General features: G+C 51.5%; 1 protein-coding gene across 3 annotated transcripts; it reads left to right on the top strand.

The window, feature by feature from the left end:
* Window positions 1-1,552: 1,552 nt before the first annotated feature.
* On the top strand, window positions 1,553-23,792 carry septin7a (septin 7a). 3 transcript variants are annotated; one of them, XM_084455338.1, is made up of 13 exons: window positions 1,553-1,650; window positions 7,368-7,474; window positions 15,375-15,475; window positions 15,583-15,717; window positions 17,285-17,402; window positions 18,174-18,266; window positions 19,078-19,174; window positions 21,523-21,574; window positions 21,762-21,890; window positions 22,495-22,515; window positions 23,079-23,214; window positions 23,324-23,469; window positions 23,715-23,792. In XM_084455338.1, the coding sequence occupies exons 1-13, from the start codon at window positions 1,641-1,643 to the stop codon at window positions 23,749-23,751; spliced, it is 1,182 nt and encodes a 393-aa protein (XP_084311464.1). In that variant the 5' UTR covers window positions 1,553-1,640; the 3' UTR covers window positions 23,752-23,792. The 3 variants fall into 3 exon arrangements, with proteins under 3 accessions (XP_084311464.1, XP_084311465.1, XP_084311466.1); XM_084455339.1 differs by lacking the exon at window positions 22,495-22,515 and having other exon boundaries at window positions 23,076-23,214; XM_084455340.1 differs by lacking the exon at window positions 22,495-22,515.
* Window positions 23,793-24,092: the final 300 nt, after the last annotated feature.

The raw sequence follows: 24,092 nt of genomic DNA on the forward strand, positions 1-24,092 counted from the left end.
CACCACCTACTGTTTGAGTGATGGTTGGGAGTTGCTCTTCTGTGGAAGATAAGTTACGACTGACCTGTAAAGAATAAAGAATGTGTCTCTTTAGTGCCTGTAGTAGAGTGTGTGATGATCATCAGGCATTACATTCTGGCCTCGTCTTTTAGCTACCTTGTCAACGTTTGCTTTTGTGTGAGTGGAGAGCTGAACATGTAGACGAGTAGTAGTGTCTCCCAGTTTCCTCTCCAACGCAGGAAACAAAGTGTGTGTGTGGGAGGGGGGGGGGGGAAGAAAGTATGGCAAGGGCCATCAGCCAATGGGATTTCACAGAAACAGCAACAGCACACTGTCAGAGCCAGCACTCTTATGTTTGCGTGTATGTAGATCTGATGACTGGAGAGAGAGGGGATGTATCATCTCTAAAGCCTCAGATTAACTCATGACAGCTCCCATAAACAGCCCTGAAATAGGGCCCTGCTGTGGGATAAAACTGTGCTTCATAAGGTATTTATTGCTCTGAAGTTGGGGTGTCTGCAGATTCATAGTAGAATCCAGTCTCCTACCCACTGTTTCTAACATTGTGACCAAATATAGTTAGTTAGCCACCATTTTATCAGAAAAAAACAGTAGTGAAGAATCAGATACTCTCCCATGATTAGTCTAGAGAGATTAGTCTTCTGCCTCTCTGTGTACACTAGCATTTGTGTGTCGCCAGCTGTACAACAGTAGGCTTCATATGGCAGGCAGATGATTCCCCCCCCTGTGAACTGAAAACATTGTTTGGCTGACTCCGCACTTCAGTAATAACTGCTATCCCATTTAGGGGAAGACCCACTCTGTAGGATCTTTTCATGTCCGTTTAATGGCAGACAGAGACCTGTAAAAGAGGCTGAGGCTTCCAGCCTTTTTTCCAGACTCAGGATCCATTTCAAGGTTATTGTTTTTTTGATGACAAATAACTCAATGAATCATAGGCTGAATCTCTTTCAAATAGAATGGAAAAACAGATCAAAATGGCTTGGCACAAGCCATTTATTTACAGTACATTTGTAAGAGGGGTTGGATTATGTCAGTTGGTTCATAAATGTTTAGCCTGATTTATCTCTGTTTTCTTTCTCTTATGTCTGTTCCTGCTTTCTGGGGGACTGCGTGACTGTGAATCATCCTCACTGTCAACCAACGTGACCCATACGCCCTACAAAACAGCGGTGAGTACAGTATCTGTGTGGAGCATGTGTGTGTGTGTGTCTTAAGTCATCATTCCCCCCTTGGGGTACTAGAGAATTACTGAAATTGAAATGACGGTCTAAACATTGACTCTTTTGTCCACTGTAAACGTCAATTGTGTCCCTAGTAGTTAGTCAGAATTTACCAAAACGATCAGTTAAGACCTCAGGCCCCACCAGTCAGTTTTTAGTGTTTAGACAGGCCAATGATAATACAGCTGCTGCAGCCATACATGTCCTTTGAGTGACTGTGATTAGTAGCCAGTCCTTTGTTTTGTCTTGTTACATGGCTGCCATTTGTGAAAACCATTAACTGTGTTTGGTTTTGGTCTATAGCAACAGAAGAACCTGGAAGGCTACGTGGGCTTTGCAAATCTTCCCAACCAAGTGTACAGAAAGTCTGTGAAGAGAGGCTTTGAGTTCACTCTCATGGTTGTGGGTGAGTAGTTCTCTGCAACCCGTTTTACGACAGTCTGTCCCGAGGGCCCCAAGACAAAAAGGCGTATTCATCTGGGGGAAACAAAAATTGAGATTTTACTGTTCAGTAAACATTGTTTGGATTTCATTGCATGGATCCTTGAAAAAATTATGAAAATGTGCAGTCGCCTGTCGGAGAGGTTTGAAATTATGTGGACACATCTGCACAAAAATGTGTATCTTACCTACCCCCTGCTGTACATAGTCATGTGTCCAGCTATATTACATTTCAGAGGAACGTCATGGCAGAGCACTGGCAGCTGGCTGCTGAAATGCATTAGCAATGTTTTTTGTGAAGGAGGAAAACTTAAAGCACGTAAAGTGAAACACTGGGAACCCGTATTTAAAGTCGCACTGAAATGAAAAAAGCATTCTGTCCCATTTTGGTTCACATAATTGGTCATAGTGTTCACCTATTCAACGATGTATGCCAAAAAAATTATAAAATTCTACTTTTGTTGTAATCTTATATCAAAGTATATAATTTCTTACTTCCTGGAAAACGGTAGGTCACGTGCAATGATGACAACAGGTACCTTAGATTTTAGGCCAATAATCTCACAACATCCACCCGTCAATCAACGCTATCCTTCTATCGAATCTGTCTAAAGTTCTTAAAACCCGTCCACTTGTCAATGTTCCAATCAAATTCCTCTAAACATATGTCCCACCCTCATAGCTTGTTTGCGTCGGAAATACGTCAAACTAGGGAAGTTAGATGATCTCAAACGTCCGTTTCAGTGCGACTTTAAAGAAATGTTTCCCATTCAGCAACAGAGACTGATCTCTCCCCCACCAGGGCCTGTGTGCAGATGTTTGAGAGTGTGTCGCCTGTGTCTTCGTGTGTGTGTGCGCCCATGTGCAGATGTTTGAGAGTGTGTCGCCTGTGTCTTCGTGTGTGCGCCCATGTGCAGATGTTTGAGAGTGTGTCGCCTGTGTCTTCGTGTATCGTGTGTGCGCCCATGTGCAGATGTTTGAGAGTGTGTCGCCTGTGTCTTCGTGTATCGTGTGTGTGTGCGCCCATGTGCAGATGTTTGAGAGTGTGTCGCCTGTGTCTTCGTGTATCGTGTGTGTGTGCGCCCATGTGCAGATGTTTGAGAGTGTGTCGCCTGTGTCTTCGTGTATCGTGTGTGTGTGCGCCCATGTGCAGATGTTTGAGAGTGTGTCGCCTGTGTCTTCGTGTATCGTGTGTGTGTGTGCCTGTGTTGTGCGCCTCTTTGCCTGTCTGTGGGGTGAAGGTTTGCTGTAATGCCATTAATGCGGCCAGTGCCGAGCTGAGAGCCTGAACAGCTGAAGAGAGGGGTTTGCTGTAGACTACACCCCCGTTGTCCTCCGCTCCACTAGCTGAGCAGGAAGTGGCTGGGGTATGAATGCCCCTGCCCTGTGATGTAATTTCCTGTGGGCTTGAACTGTGGCGACCAGTCCGTGCCCACCTGCCTTCAGAGCTGGACTAGGGCTAGAGATGTAACGGTATGACAATTTTATATCACAATTATAGTGACCAAAATGAGCCCGGTTATCAGTATTATCGCAGTATTATAAAATGTGCTGAAAATGTTTTTAACCACTGATACACACACTGAAATCATGTCACCAAGTTTTATATTGAAAACCACAAACCACAAAATGAGCAGCACTATGCACTTTCTGTTTGCATAAACACTCAAATAATCCATCCTGGAGACTGACCTGGCTAACTTTGGTTGATGCCGGACAACATCTACAGTCAGTTTTTCAAAGCGCAGAAATCAAACACGGTTTTAATGATCATTTGATGACAATAAAATTGATCACAGTTTATTATTATACCGGTTATCGTTACATCCCTCAGTAGGACGAGGGTTGAGGGGGGGGGGGCGGCATTCCATCCCCAGTCTGTCTGACCTCAGTCACACTCATGCAGTCCCGCCCTGGAGTTTCCCCTCTCTCTCTCTCTCTTTCTCTCTCTCTCCCTCCCTCTCTCTCTTTCTCTCTCCCTCTCTCTCTCTCTCTCTCTCTCTCTCTCTGTCTGTGTGCTCTCTCAGGAAAGAGGCTGTTATAGCTGTTAGATGGCAATTTCGTCTGCAGCATGTAATTAGAATCGCAGTGTAATTGGCAAAGTTGAGCTCATGTCACGCTGAAGGAGACTCGGCCTCAGATGGAGCTATGCGCACCACGGCGTCGCCTTCTGTTCGAGAGCGGGGACAGGCGGGGCTTATTTCCTACAGTGTTCCTGTTTGCGATGGGGAGTGTGTGCGCTGAGATCTCACAGACAAGTGAAAGCGGGCCGCAGACATTCGCTGGTGAGAGTCAGTCAGCATTCGGCAATGATTAACACATTTGCTGAATTTGACCTTGATCTCGGCTTCCGCAGATGAAGCTCATTTTATTTGGCCTCAGTTGATCCAAACTGTTCTTAATGCGTACAGTCTGATGGTCATTGGAAAGAATGTGTCCACGCATAAACAAGATGGCCTTCACTCAGGCTGTCCTTGAAGGATGTTGATGGGTTTGCCAGACATGTAAAGACACTTTTGTCACGTGTTAGGACTGTAGAGATTTATTGTCTTTTCCCCACTTAAAGGGAAAGTCCCCATCGAAGCGAACCCTCCTTGGAGACATACCCGGAAGGTGAAACCCAGTGAAAGGAGAATGATTGCCTGGCCTCCAACTCCACAAAACCCCCCTTGCTCTGAAGAACAGACCACTTTTTTGTTTTTTTGCCAGTGTATTTTTTCGCCCTCGTCTCAGTGGTGGTATCGTCAAACGAATTAACATGGAACTGTCTCAACCCCCCCCCCCCGCCCACATCCCCCCGTAAGCCAAACTTTTCCTGCTTCCCCCTGCACCAGCCCCTCGCATGCAGTGGGAAGTTCCTTTTAGAATAAGCCCCCATGGTTTACACAGCTGCTGGAAATTTCCTTTAAAGGAAGTGTGCTGGCCGCTGAGACGGCCGGGCCTGGCGGGCTTCGCCGAGCCCAGGGAGGACGGCCCCCTCCTCAGCCCTGCTCTGGTGGCTGGGGGGGGGGGGGCTTGCATCTCCACTCTTGGTCTCAATGCCAGTGTGCTACATCCTTAGCAAGAGCCAGGACATGTGGAAGTGTAATACTCTCTGGCAGTGCAGTGATGCTGCTCTTCATGCAGTCACTGAGTTGAACCGTAGCTCTCATTTGGCTTGTTTCACACACTTAAATGCAATTCATCTGTCAACTGGATGCTACATCGTGTGTTTCTGCTCAGTTGTGAATTGCTAGCCTTTAGTGATGAGAGCCGGCGAGTGATGGGTCACAGATGTGCATTTAGACTCTTAGAGCTTTTTGAAACCCTGATTCAACTCGTATTGGAAAACCTGTCAATTGGTCATACGCACTAAAGAGCACTGGAATGGATTGAATCCTTGGGCAATGCATGGACTGTGAATGTGTATTCAACATGGAGGGATAGACAGTCCCCATTACGTTTGCTCTAGAGCCATTCTCAGTGATGTATCCGCTCTGCTGTGAGGTACGGGCGCCAACACACAACTAGAGTTTGGTACTTGGCCCAGAGAGATCCTTCCCCTTTGCAAACGAGCGATCCCAGGTAAGCAGCATCAGTGTGGCTCTGCTGTCCTCCAGGGGCCCCCACCCCAGGGCATATTCCGGTGCTCTGTCTCCAGAGAGACATCCCTGGCGCTGAGTCTGGATCCCCTTAACGCAGACACCCAACACTGAGCAGAGCATCACACCGCATCCGTTTAGGGGATGCTCTTCTGTCAGCTTTTATAGCTTCCCTAATTCAAGCTGACATTTATAAGACGGGCGTATTTCACCCCCTGTTTTCACAACCCCTCCCCCCACACACTGTTCACTGCCAGCATTCTACCATAGAACAAGCCCAGAACCCCATTCTTTTATGAAGAAATTCAATATTTATCCGAAATGGCAGTCGCATTGTCATCTACACCCAGCTTGCACAGCTGAAACATTTCCGTCGCGATCGCGAGGTCAACGTGGCTCTGGCCCCGGCGGAAAAATATTTATGGTTTTGAAAGAGTGTGTTGAGCTGAGGCTCTTGTTGGGTGGGAGGGGAGAGAGAGCCTCTTTTGTGTGGAGTGTCAGACGGGCAGCGGTGGCCAAGGCCGGGCAGGGCCACTCTCCTCTCTTAAAGGTCAGGAGCTACCCAGCGCAGCGCCATGGAGCGCGCTCAGTGCCAGGCCAGCGCAGGCGCGCTCCTTCCCCTCACACTGCTGCCTTTGTTCAGCGCCTCATTGGCCCCCACTCCCTGGCGTTGCCATGCATACTGCCGACGGTGTTGGGTTACTACTACTCAGCCACCTGGGGTTGTTCTCTCTGACGACGCTCTGGCTGGCCGTGGAAACGTAGCTCCAGTGGATGGAATGCTCTTCTCTGAAAGAAAATGTTCATTTTACAAGTAAATCTGTGAAATAGCTTGACTGGAAATGCTATTATTAGTCATGTCCCTGGCTCTTTTATACTAGCTCCCCAAGATCTACACTGTAGTCCTTAGCTGATTTTTAAATTGTCTGTATTCTGTCAGTCTGCAAGGGCTGTAAATATCCATTTGTGTCAATTTGGACAAACCTTTAAAACTACTCCAGTGGACTCGTAACACCAGCGAGGTCATTGGTGTTAATGTTCAGTGCATGCTGGTGGGTATTGTAGAAGATTTTTAACTGATGTAGTCAAAAAGGATTTGCCAAGATTCGCTCAAAAAGGTTAAGTCTGGTTTATTGAGAAAACATACGAGCGCAAGGACTTCAGAACAACGCACGTGAGTGGTTCATCCAAGAGAAGTGCCCCAGTCTGGTCTTGCGCGGCCTTATATTCAAGCAATACACAGGTATGGCGCTTCCAGGATGTGATTGGCTAACCCATTGTACACGTCATATTAAATGGCAGGCATCATCAACAGTGGTCGAGGGATACAGAGAAAGCGCGGTACACTTTGAATATAGACAATGGAATAATGGTCTAGGCCAAACGGGAAGTCTGAGGTGTGAGGCCTTCCTGTCATGGTGAGGACGCCACGGCAGGGGTGTTTGTCCTTACAAAGAAGAGAGGAAGACAGAGGTTTTAGACAGAGGTTTTAGAGGTGTTTGGAATAGCAAAAGGCAGGGGACTGGATCAATAGGTTTTAAGAACAAAGGCTGAGATCTGAAAGGTTTTGAGGCCAGTTGTAAAATTCCATGACAGTATTTGACTGGAAATGTCCAAGTCAGCCATATTTGTGCTTAGAGAAATACCTCATCACCTTTGTGGTGAAAGAGAGAAGATATGAGGACTATGGCAGCCCGCGGGCTACCCTCCCATCCCACTACAAGAATCCATGATTAGATTCCTGAAACAGACAGGAAAAAGAGATTCCACGCTCCGTGTATCTTCCTTCATCTCATGTTAAAGCTTGTCTCTTTAAGAAGCTGCAATGAGATGATTTCCTGTTTTGAATCTGAAACATTTAAAGAATCCTAAACATTGGGAGTGCTTTGGAACCCTGAGCAAATCGACATCTGGAGAGTGTGTCATGTGTCATGTCTCAAGTCTGGCATGAAAACAAGAACTGCACCGCTTGATATTAATCTCTCCCTCTCTTCCTCTCTCTCTCTCTCCGTCTCTTCCTCTCTCTCTCTCTCTCTCTCTCTCTCTCTCTCTCTCTCTCTCTCTCTCTCTCTCTCTCTCTCTCTTTGTCTCCATCTCCCAGGGGAATCTGGGCTGGGGAAGTCGACGCTGATCAACTCCCTCTTCCTGACAGACTTGTACTCCCCTGAATACCCTGGCCCCTCACACAGAATCAAGAAGACTGTACAGGTAAACAATGTCACCTGATATGATGTAGGCCAGTTTCCTTCCCTTGAATATACACTGTCACACTTATCCCATTGTGAGGTCAAACAGGTGAATACTTTCACCCTGCTAATGACAGGAAATGGTTTTTTCAAGAGCATGAATATGTCAACTCACTAGCCTTGCGGGGAAGAAAAATGCTTATTTCAGTTTTTCTATTGATTTAAGTTCAGGGGAGTAGGTAGTGCCTCTATAACCTTAAACCCTATTGTGACAATGACCCTGTCTTTGGCTACTGATGGCGAGGCAGTCTACCAGATCAGCATTACTACAGTCTACAGTCTTAACAGCCCATAAGTGACATAACCTACAACTCCACACAACTACTTTGACTTGGTCTCTGTGTCGGTTTGGTGTCTGTTTTCCTGGGCTTGGTCCAGGCTCAGAAATCCCTTCCCTGTTGGCCAGGTGAGCCGTCAGGGCCCGAGGCTGCTGGAACGCAGGTGTGCTCTGGCTCTTTTTGTTGTTTCAGGCCGTTTACGTCACGCCACCTCCACTAAATACTTTCAGTGTGACGTGCCGTTCTGCGTTCGCGAGACTCCTCAACCTGTTACCACCCCTGTGGAAGACAATACAACCAGTTCATCTGCCTAAACCAGCGCTGCCTGAGACCGCCAAGGGACACGATACTGAATTTATCTCAGTATCTACTGTAATACCTGCTGAGTTTGGGTTAAGAGCTTTTGATGAGGTTATATGTCCATTTCTCTCTCATAACCATCCCTCGGCGTGTATGAAATGCATGCTACATGCAGTGTAAAGTTAATCAAGGTCCAGTTCCCTTGTCGTAAACAGACTTCTCAGAGGCCAGTTCAACGGCAGCTGACCTGTGTGTGAACCTCTGGCTCTGTACAGCTAGGCAGAGAAGCATGACAGTTATTACATATATCTACAGTACCCCTGCAGAAAGGACGCCTTGTTACTTCGTTCTGGTTTGATCTCTGCCTCTCTGACAGTCGATGAATAACTCGCCTGATGTTTTTTTTCCTCTACATTTTGTGTCATTCTGTTGTGATATTGGTTAGGGCTGGGTATCCATTCACAAGGTTCAGAATCGATTATCTCCATTCGATTCAATATCGATTCGGTTAGTGTTACTAAAACCTGTTTTTTGTTTTTTTTAGCTGTAACCTTAATTACATGACTGCCAAGTTATGCAACACATCAATACTAGGGCTGGGTATCGATACTGATTTCCAAAAATGAATGAATGAATCATTGAATGAATGAATTAACTATTCATTCCTTCATTTATTAATTAATTCATTAAATAAAAGATCGATTTTGGGATTCATGAATCAATTCTGAATCATTTGATTCAGAATCTATTCAGAATAGATTAATCGATTATTTTTTTTAACCCAACCCTAATATTGGCGGTGGTAGTAGCATTATGGTGTGAATGATTTTTCATATTTCTACCACTAAGCCGTTCCTCTGCTAACCCGCGCGACCCGGTCATTCCATTCTGAGGATTCTCAAAATATCTGTCAGAGCTGGTCTTGATCTCCCTGGATAGTGGTGCTTCAGCTTCCGCCTCAGGCCCGGCAGGACAGGGGGAACAGGCCCGGCAGGACAGGGGGACAGGCCCGGCAGGACAGGGGGGACAGGGGGAACAGGCCCGGCAGGACAGGGGGAACAGGCCCGGCGGGACAGGGGGAACAGGCCCGGCAGGACAGGGGGACAGGCCCGGCAGGACAGGGGGGACAGGCCCGGCGGGACAGGGGGACAGGGGGGACAGGCCCGGCAGGACAGGGGGACAGGGGGGACAGGCCCGGCCGGGAGACGAGCCCCAGGGAACCAGCGACCTCCCTCTGGCTTGTCTGCCTACACAGCCACAGTTCCAGGAAACCTCTTAAGAGGAAGCTCAGGCCGCGGCGTCACACTGATCTGTGGATGAAAGGGCCGCCAGACAGGGACGGCGTGGGAGTCGGAGGCGGATTGGATGCCGTCTCCCGGGCGAACCGAGGCAACACAAATGGATTCGGTGGAGGGAAGTAGTTAGCCGTGAGTTCTCTGCTCATTTGTGGCTTCCTGCCTGGTTGGGGAGAATGTCAACCTAACTGACGAGTGAAGCGGAAGACGAGTAGACGCATCATGGACCCCTGATGAACATGTGACGAGTGGCTCTGTGGAATCACATGAGAAAGTGAACAGTGGGCTGTGTTTGCTTGCGAGGCCATGTTTACAACTGCGTGTATAGAGGGGTTGTCTGTGTGTGTTCTAGTGCGGTGAAAGGTGTGTGTGCGTGTGTGTGTGTGTGTGTGTGTGACTGTGCCGAGAGTCCGGGAGGCCAGGCAGGCATGCGAGCATGCTGACAGCAGAGGATTCAGCACTGATGGACCGCCTGGCGAGACCGCCGGGCCAGAGGCAACACAGAGCCCTGCCAACCAGCTCCCCTCCACCACAGAGCTTCACCTCTCTCTCTCTCTCTCTCTCTCTCTCTCTCTCTCTCTGCTCAGTGAGAGTGCTACTGTAAGGATGGCTGGCCAGCTGCTCTTCGCTAATCCTCCTCACTCACTCATTTTTAACAGTTTTGGGAAAGATATTCCATTCAAACGTCTCTGCGACAAGTGTTGCAACCAAGAGCCTAGTCATCCCATCTGGACGCTTACGGCGGTTTAACGAGCCTCCATGTCGGCAGTCTTACCGTCTGAACTGAGCATTTCTCTCTGGCTGGCGTGCAGCTGCGTGAATGGGTTCTCCAAGGCTCCAGACTGACATGGAAGGGCCCTGTTGTCTGATTTGGCTGCCTCTCGATGACAGTGGATCTCATTCACACCGTTTAATGTGTCAAGTATGGCCCGCCTGGCCGCATCCTGGTGTTGAAGGCTACAAACAAGCCGGTGAGCTGTTTGTGTTTGTTTGTGTGTGTGTACGTGTGTGTGTGTCCCAGGACACCTGTGCCTGCGCACACCGCCTGGGCCGGTTTCCTGTGGCGATGGAGTAGGTGATCCAAACATGTCTGTCTGTTAGCAGTGTCCCAGCTGGGTGCCCCCGTCTTCCCCCTTCCGGTCGCTCTCCTCCGCTCTTCAGGGCGAGGGAGATGCTTCCTCCTGCTATTAACCCCACCAGCGCCCCCTGGGCGACGGCTGGGGATTCCGTTTGCCTCACATCCCATCTACCCGCTCTTAAAAGCTCGTCACGGGGGGGTGCTAGCGATAAGGGGTAAGAAGGCGGGGCACTGACGAGGGATCTGGCGTGTGCAGATTAGTGCTGTAATGATTCTCATGATGTCATCAGACCGGCGTGCCTGTGCAGGGCGTCAGACGGGGGAGAGATTAGGCGTGGCGCTGAGCGCCAGGCAGCCAGGTTTAGGGCTGGTCCGGTCTGGATGGCACCCACACTTCTGGAGTCAACGCCGTGTGAGTCAGTTACTAGCCCGTGGTTCTTCTGTTGTTGTAGTACAATAATAAAAGCCCCACTAATTAAAACCACCTGATATCAGATTGTTTCATTGAGGCATAGCGTCCTAATAGCGTCCAACTTCAATGACTCACCCATACCAGTCGCCATGTCTTGTTATTCCAGCATTTCTGCCTGTGTTGTCAAATTACAGCCCGTAACTTTGCCCCGCCCCTGTGCCTTAAATGTACATATTATACGTTTTACTGTAGGCCTTTTGTTTATACGTCTCTTACTGTCATCTAGCGGTAGGAAATCACTTATTGGCGCTTTAAGGATTGCATGACATTTCTATCATTTAGCAGATGCTTTTATCCAAAGCGGCTTTCAATAATTGCATTTAATGAACAGTAGGTAGTCTTGTGTGCTGCTGCTCACCAGAACTCTAAACTGCATCTCATTTCTAAATGAGTGACTCAGAGCATAATCAAGTGCTAAAGCCAAAGTGCAAAAGTAGCAAAAAACAATAGGAGCTTAAGGGGAAGGATCTTGCTCAGGGACAGAGAAAGAGAGGTCCCTAGCTCTTGGAAAAACCAAGGTTGCTAGATCTACCAGCCAGACTGATGGCTGACTGGAGCCGGTTCCTCACCCACAGTGTTATCACAGGCTCAGCGCCAGCCAATCAAGCAGAAGTAGCACTAGGAAGTAGCTTTACTGTAAGTGATTTAGTGGTTAGCTTTTACGAGAGCCATTAGGCTTTTTAGCATCAGCGTCACAACATTTGTTTGGCTGATACGGTCGATGGGCTATGCTAAGCTCCCGGTACCGTAGTGCAGCATGTTCAGGTGCTTCACCTGACTTCCTCCCCCTGATCTGTGGCTCCTCTCAACACCGGATAAATCTCCCCTAATCCCCGGCAGCACACTGACAGCAGGGCTCTGTTTTCACCCACAACCCATTTGTTTACCTGCCCATTACACGTCTTAAGCTCCTATTAAAAGTTTAAATTAGATTACTCTGTGCGTGTGTGTGTGTGCGTGTGTGTGTGAGAGAGAGCAAGAGCAAGGCAGATTTGGTTTCTGTGCTTTTGACTGCACTAGTGTGCGTTATTGCAGAGGTTTCCTCTAGACTGCTGATAACCCTGGCTGGGGGATGATCCAGAAGAGAGGCTGGGAACTGTACTGTGCTTGTGTGCTGCTTGTTTATCCTAGAGAAGGGCCAGAGGATGAAGACCGAGAATGAATAGAGAACCCCTTTCTCCCCCCCCCCCTCTCTCTCTCTTTCTCTCTCTCTCTCTCTCTCTCTCTCTCTCTCTCTCCCCCTCTCTCTCTCACTCTCCCTCCACCTCTCTCTCCCTTTCTCCCTCCACCCCCCAGTAACCACAAACTAATTACATTTCAAATAATTGCGGTAGCTTTTGTTTCCAAGTCGGGGCAGAGAAATGTGATGAAACCCAGAGGAATGTGTTCTGTAATGAAAGACAGTCCTATCATCCATTCAGAGGTCTAAGGAGGGGGGTGATATGAGTTGAATCCATGTTATTGGAGGGATGAGGGTGAGGGGGTGGTTTGGGCAATCAAGGAAAAGGACTGTCGACACAAGGTAAATGATTGGACAGAGCAGTGCTGGCTTAGTGTCTTGTGGTAAGGGCTTCATGTGACACAGTAGAGCCTACCAGAGCAGGGCGGTCATGAGTGAGCTCATCGTGGTCATTTCCTTCGACAGGCGTGCCTGTGGCCTGACTGACTCACTGAAGGAGAGATAAGAGGGTCTGTATAAGGAAAGATTTGTTGGCTGGCCCTCTAGTCGGCGCACCTTGATCTCCTCTCAACTCTACGTGCCACTAGCACCGTCTCTAATTCACCGCAGACACGGAGCGTCACATGCTCGTCATGCACTACTACTGTTGTTTTTTTGTCAACCCAGCAGGTCAAGTTGCGTCAGTCCGTCGCTAGTTTCTCCCATTCGTGACATTGTGAAAGCACACTAGTCCTGAATGTAAATAATGGTGTCTAGTCTGACCGATACCTGGCTGATGTAGTCCTCCTCTCGCAGCGGGGGGGTCAGGGGGGGTCATGCGGAGAAGACAGGAGCACGTCTGACAGATTTCTATAAATGCTCAAAAGGTCACGGGGGTACCGGCGCTGTAAAAAGTCCTGGCTGGAATCCGGCGTTCTGCCGTTCTAGCTTTGGGAGGGTGATGGATGTGGGGGTCAGCAGTTCCACGCCGGCTGACTGTTAAGCCGTTCCGAGGAGCAATCCTCCGGCCCGCCGGCACCAGGTGTCGGTCAGGGAGGGGGGTGGGGCAACGACATGCGTCGTCACGCTTGCCAATAAAATGTGCATTCCAGCTGACGACCGACGGATCCAGCGGCTCTTGGACCCCTGTAGATTTACGGCCTGAAAATTGTGTTTTTAAACTGTTTTTCTGTTTTCTTCCGACGGCCCGTAGTTTTTCCCAGCAGTCGGTACTTTTAAGAGAGTGCCATTCCAGCTCTCTCAGACGCATTTTAAAACAAACCCATAGAGCGCATTACCGGGGACAGGTGAGTGTGAAGTGTGGCACCTGCCGACTCCGCAGCCATGCTAGGCAGCCTAGTTAGTGTTCTGTCCTGGTGGGGCACCAGCCTGGTAGCTGGTTAGTTGGTGTTCTGTCCTGGTACAGCCCGTGTGTCTCCGACCCAGACATGGAGCCGGGCCTCGCCTGGTACAGCCCGTGTGTCTCCGACCCAGACATGGAGCCGGGCCTCGCCTGGTACAGCCCGTGTGTCTCCGACCCAGACATGGAGCCGGGCCTCGCCTGGTACAGCCCGTGTGTCTCCGACCCAGACATGGAGCCGGGCCTCGCCTGGTACAGCCCGTGTGTCTCCGACCCAGACATGGAGCCGGGCCTCGCCTGGTACAGCCCGTGTGTCTCCGACCCAGACATGGAGCCGGGCCTCGCCTGGTACAGCCCGTGTGTCTCCGACCCAGACATGGAGCCGGGCCTCGCCTGGTACAGCCCGTGTGTCTCCGACCCAGACATGGAGCCGGGCCTCTCCTGGTACAGCCCGTGTGTCTCCGACCCAGACATGGAGCCGGGCCTCGCCTGGTACAGCCCGTGTGTCTCCGACCCAGACATGGAGCCGGGCCTCGCCTGGTACAGCCCGTGTGTCACTGACCCAGACATGGAGCCGGGCCTCGCCTAGGTTTAGGCTCTCAGCGACAGCAGCCCTGTTACCAGCTGCTCCGCAACAGACTCCTCCCACCAGGCGCACGTCAGCTCCTTTCTGCTTCTTTTCTTTTTGTCGTCGGCCGGAGGAAGCTCGCAGCGGGGCGGGGCTCCGTGCCGACCGGGCTCTCTTTCGCAGTGGGAGGTGTGGGGTAGAGACCAGTCCAGTCTCAGCTCCAGCCTCAGCTCCAGCCTCAGCCCCATCCCTAGCCTCAGCCCTAGCCTCAGCCCTAGCCTCAGCCCTAGCCTCAGCCCTAGCCTCAGCCCCAGCCTCAGCCCCAGTCTCAGCCCCAGTCTCAGCCTCAGTCCCAGTCCCCAGCCTCAGCCCCAGCCTCAGCCTCAATCCCCGTCTCAGTTCCGTCCCCAGCCCCAGCCTCAGACCACGGGCATTCTGTGGTGCTTCCTAAGTGGAAGGTGACGGCTCAGTTTAGCTGAGGTTACGCTCCGCTGTGGCCTGCCATTTTCTCTCAGCGCGGAGCCGCTTTCTCAAAATGGTACATAACACTAGTCTGTCACCCTCCGTTTTGATCTCACGTCAGTCAGAAATAGCAGCGTTTTGGTCTCTTGCATCACCAACTGCTGGGGACTGCTTTGTGTTGTTCCTGGGCATATTTGAGGTAGTGTTTTATAGTAAGGTCCTTCTAAAAACTGATGCAGAGAAGGCTTACCCCAGCAGATCAGCATGTTTATCACGCGCGCAGGCACGCACACACACGCACGCACGCACGATGGTTTTGAATCTGAACACGCTTCATATGGACCTGGCTGATTGAATCAGAGGCGCAGCTCATCTGCTAATCACGAGTGCTGGACCCCATGCTGATTAAAGCCCTCCTCCTGCCCTGGCGCTGTGCTCCGGGTTTACCCTGGATCTGCTTCCCTCTCTCCTCCTCCTCCCCCCCCTCTCCCCCTCCTCCTCCCTCCCCCTCTCCTCCTCTCTCGCCCTCCTCCTCCCTCTCCCCCTCTCCTCCTCTCTCCCACTCCTCCTCCCCCTCCTTTCCCCCTCCTCCTCCTCCTCCTCTCCCCCTACTCATCCTCCCCCTCCTCCTCCTCTCCCCCTCCTCCTCCCTCCTCCTCCTCCTCTCCCCCTCCTCCTCTCCCCCTCCTCCTCCCTCTCCCCCGCCCCCTGGGCCAGACGTCCGGAGTCACCCCATATCTCCCCCCCTCCGCACCGGGATCCATCTGCCTGTCTGGGATGCGTTCTCCCCCCTGCAGACCTTCACTGTGGGGGGGGGGGGGGGGGGTGGTTGGTTTAAAAGGAAGCATCCATCTCTGAAGTGTTCCGTGTCGTGTGCCCGGCTGTTACAGGTGGAGCAGTCCAAGGTGCTGGTCAAGGAGGGCGGAGTCCAGCTCCTGCTCACCATCGTCGACACCCCGGGCTTCGGCGATGCCGTGGACAACAGTAACTGGTGAGTGCCGGCCCGGAGCGACCGCCGCGCGGCCCGCTCTAGACCAGCGTTTACGCCCGTTTGGTCGTAGCCTACGACGCTGACCGTCGCTTGTGTCCGGTCCACAGCTGGCAGCCGGTCATCGACCACATCGACAGCAAGTTTGAGGACTACCTCAACTCGGAGTCCCGTGTGAACAGACGGCAGATGCCCGACAACAGAGTGCACTGCTGCCTGTACTTCATAGCCCCCTCCGGACATGGGTAGGTACCTCATCCGGACCCCCGCCCCCCCCCCCCCCCCCCCCGGTCCCAATCTCAACAAACGAGTGCAAATTCTACTTCAGCAATGTGAAGGATTCTTGAGCTGGATCTCATCTAAGGTGGAGCGCCTCATGAAACTTCCCCAGCAGTGTAGACATTAATCACAAGGGAAAAAGTGACTTGTGACTGATGTCACTCCGTCCCACCGTGTTTACATGTTGGTATCCCTCCTCCCCCTCCTCCTCCCGCTCCTCCTCTCCCTCCTCCTCCCCCTCCTCCCCCCCTCCTCCTCCCCCTCCTCCTCCCCCTCCTCCTCTCCCTCCCCTGGCAGAGAGTCAAGCTGCCCGTCTGTCTTTACTCAGCTCTCTGCCCCTCCCCCCCTTCTTAGGTTAGAATCAGAAATCAGAAGAAACATTAATGTAATCTGTCCTCAGCTCACCAGTCCTCTCTCTCTCTCTCCCCTTCTCTCTTTCTCTCTCTCTCCCCTTCTCTCTTTCTCTCTCTCTCCCCTTCTCTCTCTCCCCCTCTCTCTCTCTCTCTCTCTCTCTCTCTCTCCTCCCTTCTCTCCCCTTTTCTCTCTCTCTCTCTCTCTCTCCCCTTCTCTCTTTCTCTCTCTCTCCCCTTCTCTCTTTCTCTCTCTCTCCCCTTCTCTCTCTCTCTCTCTCTCTCTCCCCCTCTCTCTCTCTCTCTCTCTCTCTCTCCTCCCTTCTCTCCCCTTTTCTCTCTCTCTCTCTCTCTCCTCCCTTCTCTCTCTCTCTCTCTCTCTCTCTCTCTCTCTGTGTCTTGGCTCTGACCTGCTCTGCTGAGCACACACAGCTGTCCCCACTGGCCGGCCCTGACACTGGCCAGCTCTGTGTTCCCCACAACAAAAGGCCGTTTGACAGTCCAGCTCCCCTGTGCTGATTGGCCCGCAGTGCGCGGTTTTTGTGTGTGTGTGTGTGTGTGTTTGTCTGACCGTGCCCTTGCCCTGCCAGCCCTGTGTGTGTAACTGCTGTCTGTGCTCCTCGGGGAGGACAAGCACCGTATGCCTCCATTCACAGCAACATCTGCCTGTCACTGTCCCCACGACACACTCCAACGCTGGCCCTCGACAGGACATCTGGGCCAGGCCTGTGTGTGCGTGTGCGTGTGAGTGAGTGTGCGTGTGTGTGCGTGCGTGCGTGCGTGCGTGTGTGTGCGTGCGTGTGCGCGTGCGTGCGTGTGCGACAAGCATGTCGTTTCACCAACAGATTGGAACCGTTCACGTAACCCAGCGACAGATGTTTGACCCCAGAGCATTTCAAGGACACTGAGCCCTTCCTACCCTCTCTAGATTTACAGCGTTGCTTCCGGACCGTCCAGATGTGCAGCTCCAGCAGTGCCTGCTGCCCAAACGTCGTTTCCTCCCCAGAATCCCCTGCAGCCCTGGGTCGGCCAGGCTGTGAAACCCGAGTTCTTAGTAACTCAGCCCAGTGCAGTTGAGCTTCAGAGCCAACAAATTGAACCTGGTCCCTGAAGCTCCCACTTAAACCGAAGGCTCCTGTCGAAACTCTAAACCGCTCCGTCGTCTCTGTCTCTCTCCATCCAGACTGAAGCCTCTTGATATCGAGTTCATGAAGCGGTTACACGAAAAAGTCAACATCATCCCCCTCATCGCCAAAGCCGACACAATGACTCCCGAGGAGTGCCAGCAGTTCAAGAAGCAGGTGTGTGGGTGTGTGGGTGTGGGTGTGTGTGTGTGGGTGTGTCGGTGGGTGGGTGGGTGGGTGTGGGTGCGTGTGCGCGCATGCGTGCGTGCGTGTGCGTGAGCACATTTACCCATTTCATGTATACCAGTACCTCACAAGTCTGTTTCAGTTCCTATGGTGTCATGACCATCTAGCAGAGAATGCCTGTTATCAGTTACAGTTTCGTTTATATGATTAAGAGGGACAACATTGTACACATGGTGTAAATGCACCCGATTTCAGCCAAAAGGCTAGTTTCCGTCGGCAGTCCCCCTGCCAGAAATTAAAAGGCCGACCTGCAATGGTAAAATTGGTTAAAATCAACACAGTACACACAACATTCAGGGACAGTACACCATGAATCACATGGGACAGCACGAACAGTATACAACATTCAGAGACACACACAGTACATACATAACACACAACATTCGGAGGCTTATACTGCGTGTGTGTGCGTGTGTGTCTGTGTGTGGGAATGTGTGTGTGGGAGCTAAACAAGCACCCAGTTTGCTTATCCTGTGTGTATTGACTGACCTCCAGTGTGATGTTTGTGTGCCTCGCTCTCTGTCCACTGCACTAACTCACCTCTCCCTCTCCCTCTATCTCTCCCTCTATCTCTATCTCTCCCTCTCCCTCTATCTCTATCTCTCCCTCTATCTCTATCTCTATCTCTCCCTCTCCCTCTCCCTCTCCCTCTCCCTCTCCCTCTCCCTCTCCCTCTCCCTCCACCCATCCTTCTCTCCATAGATCATGAGGGAAATCCAGGAGCACAAAATCAAGGTCTACGAGTTCCCCGAGACGGACGACGACGAGGAGAGCAAGCTGGTGAAGAAGATCAAGGTTTTTGACAGCTCTGTTTTCATTCTCTTAATCCAGAGGTCGGCGCTATGTATGGCATGGAAATGGGACCGGCACACTTAAGACCCAGTCCGCTGTGTATTGGCTGGACTGGAGTGGTCCACTGTATATTAGCTGGATCGAAGCGGTCCGGTGTATTGGCTGGATTGGAGCCTCTCGCCACAGGGATATTGATTAGGGGCCAAGTGATTTCCATGGAAACAAGGTAGAACTAGGTCAGGTTATCACATGGCTTAGTCCCGTCCCAACATGCTCTGCTGCGGATATTACAGTGATGCTCTCTCTCTCTCTCTCTCTCGCTCTCTCTCTCTCTCTCTCTCTCTCTCTCTCTCTCTCTCTCTCTCTCTCACTCACTCACACACACACACACACACACACCCTGGAGCAGGCCTCAATGTGTGTCCCGAACCTTAGGTCATGTGGTACATTATCTACAGCCCATTGAAAAAGCTAAACACTGCTGTTCACACACTCCCCTCAGTGCCCTGCAATTTACAAATGTCTGGTGATCATGTGTGTGTGTCTGGGTGTGTTACTCTATGAATGTGTAGCCTTGTGTAAAGGAGGCTATTTATATCATTTGTAGTGTGTGTGAGTGAGTGTGTGAGTGTGTGAGTGTGTGAGTGTGTGTGAGTGTGTGAGTGTGAGTGTGTGAGTGTGTGTGAGTGTGAGTGTGTATGCGTGTGTATGCGTGTGTGTGTGTGTGTGTGTGTGTGTGTGTGTGTGTGTGTGTGTGTATGTGTGTGTGTGTGTGTCAGCTGTGTAACATTTGTGCGCCTCCCGCTCTCTGCAGGATCGTTTACCTCTGGCCGTTGTCGGCAGCAACACCATCATCGAGGTGAATGGGAAGCGCGTGCGTGGGAGGCAGTACCCCTGGGGCGTGGCGGAAGGTGAGGGGTCAGACGTCACACACACCGGACCAGCCCGACCTGACTATCGATGGTCTGACCCACACACACAGACCCACACACACACACACACCACCCTCAAGGCGTTATTTAATATGAGGTTTGGTCCCACACACTTCTATCGCTGTAACCAAGTCATGTGTTGGGGGTGGTTAGTAACAGTAATACAACCCATGTCACCCCGGGGTCCGTTCATAGACCAGTAATAATACAGTGTGTGTGGGGGGGAGGTCTGCACGTGGGTGTGTGTGTGTGTGTGTTGGGGGAATTGTGTCCATCCACAGGTCCCGTAGCTCTGGGCCGACGGGGTTTACCTTCCCTCAGGGCTCTCTGGGTTCCTCTCAGAAGGGGTGGAAATATTCACATTTGAAATAAGATCAGTTCTATCTGTTAACCTCTCCTGGCTCCGTCCCTGCAGTGGTCTGCACTACAACGATAGTCCAGACTAAACCTCCGTCTCTGTCTCTCTCTCTCTCTCTCTCTCTCTCTCTCGCTCTCTCTCTCTCTCTCTCTCCCTCTCTCTCTCCCTCTCTCTCTCTCTCTCTCTCTCTCTCTCTCTCTTGCTCTCTCTCTCTCTCTCTTGCTCTCTCTCTCTCGCTCTCCCTCTCTCTCTCTCTCTCTCTCTTGCTCTCTCTCTCTCTCTCTCTCTCTCTGAGATGTGATGCGTGTTGCTGTCTGACCAGTAATGGCAGCCACAGAGGGCTCATCCCCTGACATAATGACAGAGGAATGCTGGGCCACAAATAAACTGCTTGTTCATCTTGTACTCTCCAATATCACTGACCGCCTACCCATACCAATGATATGATGAATGATCATAATACAAATAATATGTTTGAGTCTGCATCAAGATGCTGTTTAGTTTTACTCCGCAAGCAGGTGTCGGTGCTATTCTGTCGAAGGACAGACAGACAGACGGTTCGTAGAGCGCAGGATGTGAGGGTAGTCTTTGATGTCAGACAGGACGCTGCTGCTGTGGTGAGGCATCATACCGTAGAAGACTTCCTCTCCAAAGCCAGTTAACGCATCCTGTGTGAAACGCGCGGGCTAGCAGTAATGTGGCCCGGCTGATGAATTGAGAGCTCAGAGGGCAGAGTTAACCCCCCCCCCCCCCCCCCCCATATGTAGGCTCCCTGTCTATCTGTCGTGGAGATGCTCAGGCCTGAGATACAGAGGCCCACGATCAACAAAGAGCAGACGCGTTTATAAAGCTCTCCCCTCTGACCTTTCACCCCGTGACCCCCCCCAACCGTCAGCGTGGGATGGGAATCGAGAACCGGAATCGTTACGAGAATTGCAATTGTTATCTCTGAGAATCGGCAACAAAATGATGTCGTATGTCTACTCTGTTACGAAGGAAAATATAAGGAGCATTGTGATTCATTTTAACATGTTCAAAATCAAAATGACATTAGGCAGACATGCAGGCCTTTTCTCTAGGGAATTGATAAAGAAATCAGACCGATAAGCAAAATCGTTAATGGCATTGGTATCATTAGAATCTTATCAGTTCCCAACCCTAGTCTGCGACCCCGAGGTCGTAGGTGGCGTCGTCCCGTCCCCTCCCCACGGACATGCGCTTGTCGTCTCTGCTGCTGCCACCGCGTCTTCCGTCCCCGACGTGGCCTTCTGCTCCTCCCTTATCTCTGGTCTGGTCTGGTCTGGTCTGGTCTGGTCTGGTCTGGTCTAGTCTAGTCTGGGGGCTTGTGACTGGGTGAGTATGTGGTCTTTGATCTGCGCAGAGCTCATGCAAATGGTTTATCGGGCCAAGAGAGTGTGACTGTGTAGCTGTGACAGGCGTGTGTGTTTGTGTGGGTGTATGCGTGTGTGTGTGTGTGTACCCTACTGGTGAGGCTACTGAGATAGAAAAGGCATGTCGGCCGCCGCTTGGGAGGGAGTTTTGGAATACCAATAATGTTTCTGGCACCATGTAAGCAAATGGGCGCGAGGGCGGGAGAGAAAGGGCAAGGCCACTCTTCAGCTATGCGTCCACACAGACCTCAGCGAAGGGAGGGGGGGGGGTGAAAACGCTGGGAGAGCAGGCTGTGACCTGACGCCTGGCACCACCTGCAGGCTGCTCCCAGTATTGCAGTTCCCTCGACCCCGCAGCTCCCTGGAGCTGTGCCCAGTTCTGTCCTTGGCTCAGGGGAGATACCCGCCCCGGACCACTGCACAGGAAACCTCTGCAGGCTCAGCCCCTGGGTGTGTGCCTGCCACAGTCCCTCCCTCAACAGCACAACCATTAAGACTAAACCTCTTTGTCTTTCGCTCTCTCTCTCTCTCTCTCTCTCTCTCTCTCTCTCACTCTCTCTCACTCTGTCTCTCTGCAGTGGAGAACGGCGAGCACTGTGACTTCACGATCCTGCGAAACATGCTCATCCGGTATGTACGCCCGCAAATCACATGCTCATCCGATACGTGCGCCCGCAATTCACAGTCGAGCTGCGCCGAGTGTCCGCGCACGTGACAAACGCCACACCGGCAAAACAGATGGCGGAGAGCCCTCACAGTGCCGCCGCCCCCTCCCCCCGCGTTGCTCGTCTCTCATTGGTCCGTGTCGTGTTTCCAGAACCCACATGCAGGACCTGAAGGACGTTACGAACAACGTCCACTACGAGAACTACCGCAGCAGGAAGCTGGCGGCCGTCACCTACAACGGAGGCATGGACAACAACAAGAGCAAGGGCCAGCTCACCAAGTAAGCGCACGCCGCCGATCTCAGAGGCCTACAGGGTCGTCCGTTTGAGCTGGCCTCTACTTTCCATCGTGCGTTGGGTCTCGACAGCGAGTCTGTAAGTGTTTGAATGAGTAAATGAACGCGTCATTTCACTCCCTCGAGGCAGGCTTCCTACGTTGGTAATCTAGCCCGCCTTGACCGGTATGACGCCTGTGAGCGGCAGCGCCGGCCTGGGTAAAGACGAAGAGGTCAAAGGCCACGCCGTTTAAACCTCCCCGCACCCTAATCGGTCCTGAAACTAACGCCCGTAGCCAAGCATTTCCTAACTTTGGCCAGACACCCACTGACCCTCTTCACAGCACTGACCGACTAACTGACCGGCGCCGCTGTCCGATCGCCACACGCCGCCCCTAGAACGTAACGCTGGCCTCAGCGTAGGCACGCAGCACGCGCCTCAGTTAACGTTAGCCACCGCTAATCTTTAGTAGTCAGCCACTGCCATTTTCTCTCTCTCTCTCTCTCTCTCTCTCTCTCTCTCATTGGATAATTAGCTCACTAATGCATGGTATTAATTTGCAGCATGCTAAGTTGTGTGTATGTGTGTTTCTGGTTTTTGTTTTTCTAGATCTGACTCGTCCGAAGGCATGTAAGTGTCATTTCGGTTCTCAGAGAACGCCCCCCGCCCTACCTTCTCCACTACCCCCGTTCAGATGTCCCTCTATGGATATTCCCAGCTGCTGAGAAAGTGGATTGTACCGAGCGTCTAGCAAAATGGCTACTGTCTTGAGTACTGCCTGCAGTGCTGTGCTCCCTGTCTAGTTCAGGTGGTTAAGCTTGTCAGTGTTGTCTAACCCAGCGATGGCTTGGCTTAACTAACACAGACAGGGCTGCCTCCTGTCCCTAGCTCACTGGGCCTTCCACCTCCAGGGCCTTCCTCTCCAAATCCTCCTCTTCCTCCTCGTACACAGCAAGGCCTGTCGCTGCGTGTGTGTGAGAGAACGATAAAGAGGGCCTCCTTCTTGATCCCTGCAGGCAATACCTACCCTGGCTCCTCTGTACCCATGTCACGTCAACAGACGTCAAGAGGGAACTTGGCATCTAGGCCCCAGGTTAATGTGCGTGTGTGTGCGTGCGTGCGTGTGTGTGCGTGTGTGTGTATGTGTGTGCGTGTGTGTGTGTGTATGTGTGCGTGCGTGTGTGTGTCAGCAGGAGTCCCCTTGCCCAGATGGAGGAGGAGCGGAGGGAGCACGTGGCCAAGATGAAGAAGATGGAGATGGAGATGGAGCAGGTGTTTGAGATGAAGGTCAAGGAGAAGATCCAGAAGCTCAAGGACTCTGAGGCTGAGGTAAAAAACCACCCGGAGACTAATCTAGGCTCAGGACTGAAGGGGGGCTCTTGTCACTTCTCTCCGGGAGTGTTTGACTGACCCCTGGTGGTGTCCTGTGGTACTACAGCTCCAGAGGCGCCATGAGCAGATGAAGAAGAACCTGGAGGCCCAGCACAAGGAGCTGGAGGAGAAGCGACGCCAGCACGAGGAGGAGAGGTCCAACTGGGAGGCCCAGCAGAGGCTGCTGGAGCAGCAGAAACTTGACGCCTCCAGGTAAACAACAACGACAACATCATCAGCAACATCCTCACATGACACAGCAGCTGCCGGTTGGATGTAGCAGAGCTTTTGTTGTTCTCACATAAACACACTCATACTCTGACGCACTCACTAACCATACCATTGACCGTCAAGGAGATAGTTCCATGCTGCTACTTGACACAATACAAGCAACTCATTGTTAACAGTTCTTCCTTTGTAAGAGCTCATCATTCTGCTCTCCATCTGTCGTGTTGCAGGACCTTGGAAAAGAACAAAAAGAAGAAGATCTTTTAAAAAAAAAAAAAAGTATTGGAGGACCACCGTAACAATGTACTTACTAGTTGCCAATTTGCCAGCCTGGACAGTCAGTTTGTCTGTCGACCAACAACGTCATCCGTTTGACCCGATACTGTGTGCGTGTGTGAAGGCCTGAGGGACAGCAGCGTCTGTGGACTGTGGGTTTAACTGTGGGAGTCCTCTGGTACGCTCACTGTGTCCATGGGCGATACTCCACTCTGTCTCCTTCCCTTTCTGCCCCCACCCTCTCTTTCTCTATACGTTATTGTATCTCTACCCAAAGGTCTACTCTCTCTATTGTGTCCCAAGATGGACATGTTAAGACGGTTGCACAATCA

The sequence above is a fragment of the Borostomias antarcticus genome (genome assembly GCF_949987555.1).
Source record: "Borostomias antarcticus genome assembly, chromosome: 21".
NCBI classification, from domain to species: Eukaryota; Metazoa; Chordata; class Actinopteri; order Stomiiformes; family Stomiidae; genus Borostomias; species Borostomias antarcticus.

What these genes read in the sequence shown, in the direction of transcription:
- septin7a (XM_084455338.1), top strand. An exon ending in GAATCAAGAAGACTGTACAG is followed by an intron (nt 7,475 to 15,374) that starts GTAAACAATGTC and finishes CGGCTGTTACAG; the next exon opens with GTGGAGCAGTCCAAGGTGCT. An exon ending in GCCAGCAGTTCAAGAAGCAG is followed by an intron (nt 17,403 to 18,173) that starts GTGTGTGGGTGT and finishes TTCTCTCCATAG; the next exon opens with ATCATGAGGGAAATCCAGGA.